General features: G+C 35.7%; 1 protein-coding gene across 3 annotated transcripts in view; it reads left to right on the top strand.

Moving 5' to 3' along the window:
* Window positions 1-12,042, top strand: part of MCTP1 (multiple C2 and transmembrane domain containing 1) — a 207,104-nt gene that overhangs the window by 93,037 nt on the left and 102,025 nt on the right. For all 3 annotated transcript variants that reach the window (XM_066569227.1, XM_066569228.1, XM_066569226.1), the window contains one exon: window positions 2,185-2,278. In XM_066569227.1, the coding sequence (XP_066425324.1) occupies window positions 2,185-2,278 (94 nt within the window). The remainder of the gene's footprint in view (window positions 1-2,184; window positions 2,279-12,042) is intronic.

The following is a 12,042-nucleotide window of genomic DNA, read 5'->3' as shown; positions in this document are numbered from 1 at the left end:
GGATTTTTGATACCTTCAACAATAATCATAAATAAGAAGGCAGAATACAGTCTGCTAAATCATTACTTAAAGTTATGTATTTAAAGTAATGTGTTAAAGTAATTTGCTTCTCTGAGAGCCTCTGTTGTGGCATTGTATTCATTTTCATCAGTCTCTCCAGTCATTATGTTCAGTAAATGAATCTAAGCCAGCTACTTTCTGGAAATAAAAGTTCAAAAATTCTGTGGGATTCTAACCAAGGTGGCAAAGCTAAATACAGCACTGGCACCCTTAAGAGTGAGCTGACCAGGATGAAATTTGGGAAAAGGGGACTGTATGGCATCATAGGAAGTGGGTGCTGTTGCTTGTCTTGCTTTGTATTCGATTTTTGCTTTGTTTTGTTTCTACAGCTTGGTGTTTGTTTTAGTTGTTGGGAAACTTGGGTAGAATGTGGAAACATTTCTGTAAGTCCTGTAATTTTCATCATGCGTATTACAGCAGAATTATCTCTGTTCTGGTACTAGTTCTGATAAGAAGCTTCCAAACCCTGATCATCATTATAATAAATGAGGGATGCAAAGATGCTTTTGAATTACGCCAGTGCTATCAGTAATACCATCTCTGCTACCCCCAGCTTGTAAGCACATAAGCAAGGGATTGAGTGTGTGCTGATTAAAGTTGACCACCAGTATTTTGAAGTAATATTTACGATGATTATCTTATTAAAATTGGTAGAAATTTATTCACTGTTACCCTGTTATAACACAATGCATGTATGTAACATATGAGCTACTGCACCAAATTGGATTTTTAAGTTCAGTGTTGCAAGGTCAAATCTTCACTGTAAACAGTAAATGGTCAGCTGGGGTTTGTGAAATTAGTATCAGTGTGATTTAACTGTTAGAATTGTCTTATTAATTAGAAAGACAGGGATGCATATTGTATGTCTAATATCTTAATTGGTAGATTTTCTGTGCAAAAGCATAACTGGTTTTGCAAGCTGACATTAAGTATTTCATTTAAGCAGCATCTGTGGGTTTTTCAGTGATTAAATTTATTCTTGCTTCCCATAACAGTAAAGTTTGCTTTTGTAATAAATTAAGGAATTGTTGATTTGATGTTTTCCCTGATGCTTGCTTTTTGTAGAAATCTGGACATTTTCATAGGCAGTGGAAAAAGTTCCACCACATTAAAATTTTAGGGAGGACCGTAGGCACTAAATTCATTAGTCCGGATTTTAAAATATTTCAAAATAAAGGTATGGGCTAGCATTTATGAACAAAATTTGCATTCAATGTTTTATCATTTAAAACTCTGCAAATTTTAAATAATACTAAAAGCTAGAGTTTGAGAATCATAGCATGTCACACCTAATTAGGGCAATACTACCAGTTTGTTAGCTTTAGTTACTTGAAAAAAGAGCAGCAGTGGTACATGGTTTTTAATAAGCTTTCTAAATCTGTGTTGGATGAATAAATGCAACTCTTAGTGTAGTGAACTCTTTTTTCTTCCTCTTAATACATGTAGATTTTGAAGAAATTTATGCTAGAAAATATAATGACTTGTGTTAAGAGCTTTCTGCCATGGAATCGAAACATATTTTAATTATTTTTTTACCCTTTCTGCATGTGATTATTATGACAGTTATTAAGTAGTTGTTATTCTCTTTTGATTGCTTTTGCTGATGTTATTCACAAGCTTATTATAGGTGTATATGCAAGCTTATATGTACGTATATGCAAGCTTGCATGTAATAGTCAACTACAAAAATCTATATCATCCCTAGGTCACTGTTCAAGATAATTTTGGAGCCATCAGAGGGAAAATGTGAACATAGTTCTTGCAAAATAATTCAGGGAGAGGCGTCGTTTCTTTTTTTGTTTTAATTTCTTAATATACTGCTATAATTTCAAATTTTGAAGTACAGTTATTTCCATAGTATTTGGAGATTAATTCACTAGAATTTGTATTACATTTAATCAATTATATTCTAACTCTCCCTTTGTAATTTTCATTGATAAGTTAAAGTTGCAAAATATAAAAAGAAATGCAAACAACTGCACATTCTTCAGCAAATAATATTTAAAAGTCTGAGTATGTAGGCAGAATTACAGTAACTTACATCTGGGTGAGGGAGGAGAGTATTAATACTGCTTTTGGTTTGTCACTTTTGCAATACAGAATTATTTTTCTTTTTATTATTAGAGTCCAATGATGATGTTCCATAACATCAGCGATGTGGGATTTCTTCAGGTGAAGGTCATCAGGGCAGAAGCATTGATGGCAGCTGATGTCACAGGCAAGGATTCATTTTATTTCTGTGACACTGAATACTGTAGTAATATTTGGTGATTTTAGAACTGGGACAAAAAAATGCTAAAAACAAAAGTTCTTCTACAGGTTATGTTCCGTTTGTGCACTTCCACCTTCTGCTCATTAACGAAAAAATCTAAACACAAAAGTTTTGTAAGTAAGGCAGCAAGTCATTCTAATGCTAGCAGAGCCCTAAGTAGATTATTTCTGATAAAGGTGAAATATAAATTTTTCTCCATCAGACATCCTATAAATATTGCATAGAAGAAACATCTTTTATTTTAGTAGATGACTCCATACAAAATTATCAACATTAAATTCCAAGGTACAAGGCAAATAAAAAGTTCCAGACTTAGATACTACTTTAAAATTGTTGCCAAAAGAACCACTTGATATCTGTCAGATATTTTGCAAGGCTGCTGTCGGTTTCAGACATTTCAACTGAATGCAATTTGCTGTAGCTACTGCTTATCTTTATATGATAAGGAAATAAGATTTTTTTTCCAATTTTTCTATTTTATGTTATAAGTTGAATAATTAATTTGACATGTTGCTTTGCAAAATAAAGAAAAAGTATTTCAGCCATACTGACCATGTTTCTTCAGAAATGTCCGTCTCCTCTAGGTAATTACCTTCCCTACTGCATGAGTTGAATGGAGCAAAATGAGCTGCATCTGTGTCAGAAAATAGCTATCTCTGATTTAAAATAATAATGAAAATTTTAAAAATTGGGAAGAAAGTAAAAGGAAACCAGAATAAATGTTCTGTTAAAGGAGCAGATATAGAGCAACCTACTCAATATTTAGTAGTTTTGTGATAATTAACATGACTAGCTGTATTTCAGACAAGGTATTAGTGCAAACATTTTATCAGTGCAAACAGTTGATCATTCAGTTTATGACACGCAAAATAACAGATTCTATTTTTGGTGAGGTTGTAGAAATGCTTCTAAAGTCTGGTTTGACCTTATAATCCAATGTTTTCTGAACAGAGAGAGAGATTAAGTTACTCGGGGCAAATGGTATAATTTAGTCCCTGACCTGATTCAGTCTTCAGCTTTTCCAAATCCACATGTCATTTGTGCTGGTTGAACATAATTTTTGGAAATATATTTGATTCAATTAAAGATGTATAGAGCTACCAAAAATTTTCAGACACTGTATTTAGGATGACAGACAGGAAGATGGGGAAGGACCCTCACTATCTTCCCTTGTTAGTAAGAAAAAGCGTTGATACACCGGATGTGTTTTGTAAGATGGCTGCACATTCCAGATGTGACAGAAATCTTGTATATTCTGGACAAAAGTACTCTGGGAATTTTGAAGAGGATGAAGTGGTCTTATTATCTGCTAATGTAGTTTATTGCTATTTTTAGTAACTTGTAGTTATGTACAGGTCATTCATTTAAAATTAAACTTTGAATAGTAATCGTGAGAAATAAAGTAGGTGTTTGGTGATTGTCAATAAATCATGTTTGCAAAAATTGTGTAAAAACTTGACCCACCTTTATTCAACTAAGTAATTAGTGTGCTGTCATCGGTGGTGTTACTTATACTACTAAGGATTGCTTCTATGAGTAAAAGCTAAGGACTAGTTTGCACATCTTACTGCAAAGAGTTTTCAGAGTTAATCTTTTGCCCCTGAGTCTGAAAAGCAGCTGGAACAACTGTATAGTATCTGCGTGTTTTTGCTCTGTTTCCTGCCTGCTAAACATATCCCATTTTCACTTCCATTTGTGATAATTAACATGATTAACAATTAACAATTCACTTCCAGGAATCTTTTCATGTGAAGTAGTAAATCAAAATTTATTAATTTGAGCTGAGTAGATTTTTTAAATCCTTGATATTCCATTCTGAAACATAAGCACAGAGGGAAAAAGATTTCTGTAATCTTTTAAGTAACCATCAATCCTGCTACGATTGCAAGGATTTTTTTTCCCCTTTCAAAATGTGACATTTTTCCTTTGTCCCATGCATTGAGCAGCATTGTAATACTGTAGTAACTCTGTGTGAATAAAGAGCAGTTGAGACTCATGTTGAATGAAGGAGTAAAGAGCACAAATTACTTTTTAATGAAACCCCCAATTTTACTCCTTTCCTCAGAAAGCTCATAGCCTCCCTCAGTGGAATGCTAGTAGGTCACTTTAGCTAAGCCCTTAATAAACTGTTGATAGCCAAGGGCAGTTTTTTTCCTCTACTTTCAATAGCTTAATGTTGGACAGTGCACTTCAAATCCTTAAGGTTAGTACAGATTTTTTTTAAAAAAAGAGAGTGACTAAGGGTGATGTTCAGTTCTCAGCTTACAGCCCCACTCACATGTACATGCAGTGAATAATGTGCCAGGATGAGCTGAAATTTCAATTATGTTGTAGGCAGGGGAGCAAGTAGACCTTACCAGTTTTGAAATGCTGTGCTGCTGGAACATGCCATAAGTGGATATTAAAAATACCCCAGAAAAGTACAGTCAGAGTTCTCACTCAACCCACTTGCCAGGAGATCTATGAGAGGAAGAACCACCGAGGGGTTTAGAGACTCCCCATTGGTGCTTGAAAGCTTAACTTGGTTTTCGCAAGAGCTGAAAAACTGGGTATCTTTCAGGACCAGGGCCTTTGGGAAAATTATTTGGTCTCTGAGCCTGTTTCCCCCAGAAAAACAGTGTAGTTCCATGATAAATACACAGTTCTAGGGATTCCACCAATGCAAAATTATATTCTATTGGAAATTGTGGTCACAGCAAATACACCTTTCTGGAAATTATGTATTATTTAGTATAAATTCTTTGAAAGTGTAATCTAATGAATGGGAAGATACAGAGAATGAAGTTTAATTTTTCCTTCTCTGTCTGAGAAGAACCTTCCAATTGAGTCTTCCATTGTGTTTTAGCTATTCAGTGCATGGCTTTTTTTCTCCCTAAATCCTGAGTTAGAAAGAATTATATTCCTGTTTCCCTAAGTCTTTGCTTGCTCATGATATCTCTGGCAGACTTTCTCAAGGATTTGGCTGCTTGTAGAGCCCTGGCAGGATAGGTGCTGTGCCTACAGTGACATCCTTTGATATGAAGAGATTTTCTGATGGTTCAGTAAAACCTAAAGTATAATGGACTCATCATGACAGTTGGCTTCTGACATTATATACATGGGTTTCACCTAACCAATGTAAATTACAGGGAGTAAAGCAAAAAGCCCTTCACTGTGACATTGTTTAGGTTTAGGCAATAGTCAGATATATCTAATCCTTCTGCAGCATAGTCAGGTATAGGTGGTGGGTGGTTGTGGAAGGCTGCTGGCTTTGCAAGGCAGTGTCTGCATCTCTTTTACTGGGGCATGTACATTGCTCCTTGTGTCATGAAATAAAATTCAAAATCTCTGCCTCATCATTCATGAAAAGTAAGCAGAGTGGAAAAGGTGTGCCACAGATTTGATCGATTTCAGCAAACGTGCTGTGCTTTTAAGGAATAATATTTAGGAACTCAGATTCATTAGCAAGAGCAAAATTCAAGCTCCATAAGATGGCCTGACTAGAAAATAGCTTGTTTTGTAGACTTTGGGCTTTAATTAAGATGTGTTCAATTCTAGCCCCCTGGCTCTTTCTCCCCCTGCCCCCACCCTTCTTGCTGTGTCACAGACCAGCGATCAGACGCTTTCAGATGGTCCATCCCATGACTTTGACCTTCTGCGAGGTCTTGTGTTCCCTGGGGAACCGTTCAGCTCATGAGGTCTGATTTCACACTTCCAGGATGCCTTGGCTCTCATAACAATGACAGGGAGACAAAGCCCTTTAGAGCGGGCCGCATGGGGACTTGTTTAAATTGGAAACTAGAGAGGAGTCAAGGAACAAGGTTACAGGCTACAGAATAGTGCTTTTAATAAAGAGCTCACAGCTCTGGTTCAGCTCAAAGAGGGCTACCTCTGTACAATTAATTGAGACATTTATCTGGAGCATCTTAGGCCTCCACTTTCTCACAGAATTACGTGATAAATATCAGCTGAGAGGCAAATGAAATGTGCATGAAATGAATTTTTAACACTTTGATTACTGTGTCTTCAGTCTTCATTAGAAGTAAATTTATTTGTATTTCTGTCCTCATTATCAATCAATTGTGTTTTTTCCAAGTACTGTGATTTCAGAACCTTATATGTCTGGGAGATTTTACTAAAGAGCTCAGTGTTATTTAGGTTTGTTTTCAAAAGCTTTTCAGGCTTTTCCTCCTCTAAAGAAGAGAAACTAAGCATAGAAAATGAGTCAGATTTTTGTTTTCTTTCTTTTTTTTTCAGTTTTATGTCTGGATTCAGCCTCTCTTCTAAGAAAAGTCCATGTTAAAATTTTGTTAAATGTACATGTCTTTTCTAAAATCTGTCCTGCTAAACTGTTCTAACATCACCTGTGCAAAAATGGTCTTTGAAATGGTTCTTCAAATGCTAGGAAATGTCAGAGTGATGAACACAAACATTAAATTCACAAAGGTATGGAAGCCCATGCGTGTAAAATTGAAGGAATAAATTCAGAGGCCCTTTGGAAATACGGTTCCAAAAGTAATTTGCTCTGTCAATTAGTGCAAACAGATTTCAATATACACTTGAGCTATCTCCACAAAGTACAAAAATCTAGTAGGTGGGCAGAATTCTATGGTAGATAAAACATTTCATCAGATCCTGTCATATAGGTCACCTGAAGACTTTGGTCCAATATCATGTACAGGAAAGGTACTGGGTTTTAAGTACCAATTCTAGATAGTAATAGAAAAAATAGGATTTAAAAAGATATTTTTGAAAGATATTTTATTAAAATATAATTTTAATTAAAAATTATTTTAAAAAATATTTTTTTGTGAACCATAACATTTATAATTATACATACAATGAAAGGATGACTTGTGATTTTTTTTTTCTAAAGTAGTCTGTGGAGATGAGTTTAACTTGATTATGGCATTACACTGACTTACCTTGTAAGAGACCTCAAGCATTCATGGTATCAGTGTGTTGCAACATATTTGCATCATCACTGATAGAGTAGAATTATAATTCCCATTTTAAAGATGGAAAACTAAGAAAGGTTAACTGACTCAGCTAAGGTCAACAGAGCAAGTCCTTGTCAAAGGTGGCATTTCACTTGGGTTCTGTACTTAATCCATTAGATAAGGCAGCTTCTCATGCTATTGAGCCATTCCTCCTCCTGGCCAAAGGTCAGACTGACTGTTCTGCTGCAAGCAGCTGGCTGGCAGGGAGCTTGGAACAACATTAGTGACATTAGTGTCTGCATGAGTGGCACTGCCCCCCAGAGTCATGAACTGGCTGTCTTGTCTTCTGAAAAAATAAAGGCCTTTTTTGCTGTGGGGACTTAGATCGGTAATGGATGGGCATGGTCAGAGGTAGGAGAGAATCATAATAGCCTATGAAATATTTAAACAATATTTTGGCTTTTATAGCCATGTTAGAGTCGGTTGAACTTCATGAAGTTATGTCTTGAGAACTTTACTTTTGAATGTAGAAATGCAATTGAAATTCCTTATTATGTTTTTAAACTGTCCAAAGCATTTTTAGTTCAGTTTGATAGTGTAATGTCAATATAATATTTAGTTTAGAATAAGACTAGTGATTTGATGAAAACAGGTTCATGTACTAGGTAATGCTGAAATTGACTTTTTATCAGTTTTTGTAACTTTATGGACTGTGAAATGGCAAAATTATGAAATTATTTGTTTCCCTGGAGTTATACTGAGGCAAGGTATATTTTCCATAGCAATGGTAGGAGTATCTCTGAAGGTCTAATGCGTATCTAACCCAATGCTATCTGCTGGCCCTTGTGAGTTAATATTTCTGAAATGCAATAAGTTTTTCGGAGGACAGGTAGATCTGCCATGTGCTCTCTTGCTGGCATATACTCTGAAGAGCAGTTATAACAATGGTGATTCCTAGGAAAGGCCCATGGCAGCCTTAATTAAGAGAGTAAGAACCTTTCTATAGTGACTGATGATCTTTATGATTTTTCATTTCCATTCCTACAGGCTGGAATTTCAGTGTTTGATGACAGAGAAGCATGTTTATTGCTGTACAAAGTGTTTTCTTCCTTTCTAAACCAGAGTATCATCCTACTGTATAAAATATAGATGTTTCCATATTTCTCTTTACTAAAGTCTCCTATTTTACAATATTAAGTGGATAATGAGCAGATGATATGCAATTTTCTGGAGACAAATGCATGTATTTAATAGAGTTTTAAAATAAAAAAAAAATCACTTGAACTTGTACAAAATATGGCAAGCAAGTTGTTCAAATTTAAGATTTGACAGCTTTTTATCAAAGTCAGCTTTGTATACAAGTGGAGCTAGGAAGTGAGTGTGAAAGTGCAGTTATATTCAAATGAAGTCTCTGTTTGAAAGAACTGCTATGTTCCAAAATTAATTTTTGCTCGAAAACAGTTTGCTGAGAATTAAAAATTTATGTTGGATCATTTTCACCTTGGAGACTGTTGAAGGAAGGCCTATATAAACTGCCCAGAAATATAAGTTATATCATATTGCAGTTTGACAGTTTTAACACTCAGGTAAAGTTCATAACTAGACAAATAAAAGATCCTTGCATCTGAATTGGTCACGTGTCTTTGCCATCTCTTGTGAATTTGAGATGAAACCCAGTCGTTTGTTGTTCTAGCTGCCCCCTAGATTGGACAGTCCAGCTCGCCTCCAGCCTGGAAGATGGGCTGCAGTGCTGTGTGTGGGACCATCAGGATACAAGGGTTCACAAGTCACCTAATATGTGTGGTGCTTGCTTGTGAGTACCAGAACAAAGAGCCAGATGAAAGTCCTGTGGTGTTTGAACTGATGGAAAGGGCCTTTCTCAAACTTTTCCACTAGAAAAAACACAGGCTGTGTGGTGCTATGGCTACTTGAGAAGAAAATCCAGGAAGCTGAAATTGTGTGGAGATTGAGGCTTTGTTGTTTTGATTTTCTAAATATTTTGAGAAGCATAATTTTGAAATATTTTAAGATTGCTTCTATCAATCACTATTTTGGTCTCTTTTCCATCATGAAAAAGTGCATTTTATATTTTCTTGTTGGAGAAAAATGTCTAGGTGACCAGCCAAAACAGATAATGAATATGAGCTGCCAACTGACTTTGTTTGTGAAAGACTTCCTGGGCTTTGGGGGACTTCGAGTTTTGACAAAAACAGCAAGCAACACATCTCTATTCCTCATTGCTGCCCCTTTTGGAGAGGTGATTTCATGTTATGGTGTACAATTCATCCGGGGACATACAGAAGTTCTGAGAAATAAGGCGACAAGCAAAAGACTAATTTAAATTAATGTGTGCATAATGTGCAATGTGGGGGACAGAGTGCTAACTGAAGTAAAATCCGCTTCTTAGCTCTAAGTAAGGTAATCTGAGTTTGTGCTCTGGTCTTGCACTGTCTAAAGACATAGCATAGAACAAGCAAGGATATCTGTTGAACTAGATGCAACATGTGTCCTAAAATTCAAAAGTCTCAAAGATAAAAATAAAGATAGAATTCAAAGCTTCAAAAGATAGGTAGCTCTTTAGGATTTTTTTCACTGGTGGCATACATTATGAAATAGAACTCCTAGAGTTCATTCTCAGATAGCCAACTTCTGTACTGGGTAAAGGAAGAAAACAGGTGAGGGAGATCTGTCAAAAGAGAAGTTGCTTTTCCTTCCAATTATGAATATTATGTAAATTAGCAGTTTATTTCTAAAATTTGAGGAGCCCTTCAGACTGTACAAGTAGAGACCAAAAAGCATGAGCTGTTACAGCAAAAAAATGGATAAATGATATTTGTTTAACTTTGTATGGAGGTTTTCTGCAGGTTTGATTTCAGCAAGTTGGAAGGTGTACTTTGTTTTTTCACTACCTACTTCTACTATGAATTCCTGCAATCAGTGGTGAGGTATGATAACAGTTAGCCCCACTGTGGTCATGGGATACTCAAGATTTTCAGTGTTGGTGTTGGTGCTGCTAGGAGCATGCTTTTAATGTGTGCCTTAGGCATGTGGTGGCCATTTTATTCTTGTACAGCGCTGACCACATGCTTAGGATTGTATTGAGAAGTTTGCTGGGGATGTCTGCCTGATCAATAGCTAAATGTCTCTAAAATCACTGGACTAGGAGCTGGAGGCCTATAAAGAGCACAGAGCAGGGATTGCTAGTTGGAAGATCCTCAGTAGATACAGAGGGTTGATGCATGACAGGTTATATACAGTTGTATACTACAGTTGTGGTTTAGTTTATAGTGAAAGGAGTTATGTTCATGATAATGTAATATGAAATGATACAACTGAGCATAGGCAGCACAAGACTTAGAGTTTTTTATGTGTACTTTTAGAAGGGCTAGAGGGAGAACACACTCTTCAGACACTCTTCTGAATATGTGTGGCTCTTTTCTAAAAAATAAGGAAAACCATTTCTGTATCTCATATTTGAAATAGCTAATCACGTTAACTGACAGAAATTATCTGAGGCTGCCTTTGTTCGAGTGTGTTGTGCTCAAGGTACTGGCTTTGAATATAGTTGAATCTTCTGGGTCCTCCTAGAGACCAAGGAGGCCTTAGGTCCTCCTAGAGACCTAAGTACATTTTTTACTATTTTAGTGCTCTCTTAAGACTTTCATTGGGAATGATCCCATTATTTTGAACACTCTTGAAATGCAGCAGGTTGCCAAGGTTGTCAGTGAGAATTAAGATTGCAGTTACTCTTTCTAATAATGAAAACTTGAAAGATGACAGATAGATACGAGTTTCACCAAGTCTTCATGCATTGTTCTTTCTGTCTTTCTGGATCACATTCACTAATTTGGGTTAGTATCTTAACAATGTTTGCACATACCTTATGTTGAGCATGTTAACAATGAGTGTTGCCTTTCAGAGGCCCAGCTTGGTTATGAGTGTTTCAGCATATGTAAGAAATAGGCAATGGTGAAGGTGTATGGGGGAACTTTGTAATCAAGTAAATATGATAAAACCAACATTCTTTAGCAGAGATGTTCAAAGCTGGGAAACTTCTCTTTGTCAGCCATGGTATTTGAACCTACCCTTGAACCATGTCATGTTGCCTCTATTCAAATTTGTTCTCATAGCATTTTCAAATTATAGGAGAAAGATGTGGAGTGTTGACTTTAAGCGAGGGTTTTTTTCATTTCTGAAAACCGGTTGTTTTTGGTTTGACTGAGGAGCTCTACAATTAATGCTACATATTTTTGATTGACATTCATGTAAATCTGTAAGAAGAATCATTGAAAAAGTGCATGCCAAGAGGCACAGAAGAGAAATAAATGTAGTAAACACCCTCTCTTTGTTAATAGAAAATGGCATGTATATGCTGCAATGTAATTTACTGTGTCTGTATATGTTTAATAAGTTCAACTCACATTGTACCACCATATCCAAATATGATTGATAATGCCTTAAAAAATGAGATCTAGTAGTCCACCTGCTGTACCAGTGCTGCCTTCTTATTTTAACTGTCTTCTGTGTGTTTCTTTTTCAAATACTGTAATCTAAAGAACTCAAATAATATAAATTGTTTAGATTTCCTATCACCTTCTAGACTTGTGAAATAGAAGAACCTTGAGATGTGTGGTACATCCATTTCTGCTGACTAATGGATTGTATCATTTTTCAAGATAATGGGAAATATTCAACACTATATGATTTTCTAGAGGAGGTAAACATCAATTAACCATAATTCACAATGTGTTTAAAACAATTATTCTTAATCATTAATGTTAATAATATGCA

The sequence above is a fragment of the Molothrus aeneus genome, chromosome Z, assembly GCF_037042795.1.
Source record: "Molothrus aeneus isolate 106 chromosome Z, BPBGC_Maene_1.0, whole genome shotgun sequence".
In the NCBI taxonomy this organism is placed as follows: Eukaryota; Metazoa; Chordata; class Aves; order Passeriformes; family Icteridae; genus Molothrus; species Molothrus aeneus.
Note: the sequence above shows the minus strand (reverse complement) of the source record. Positions and strands in the feature narration are given on the sequence as shown.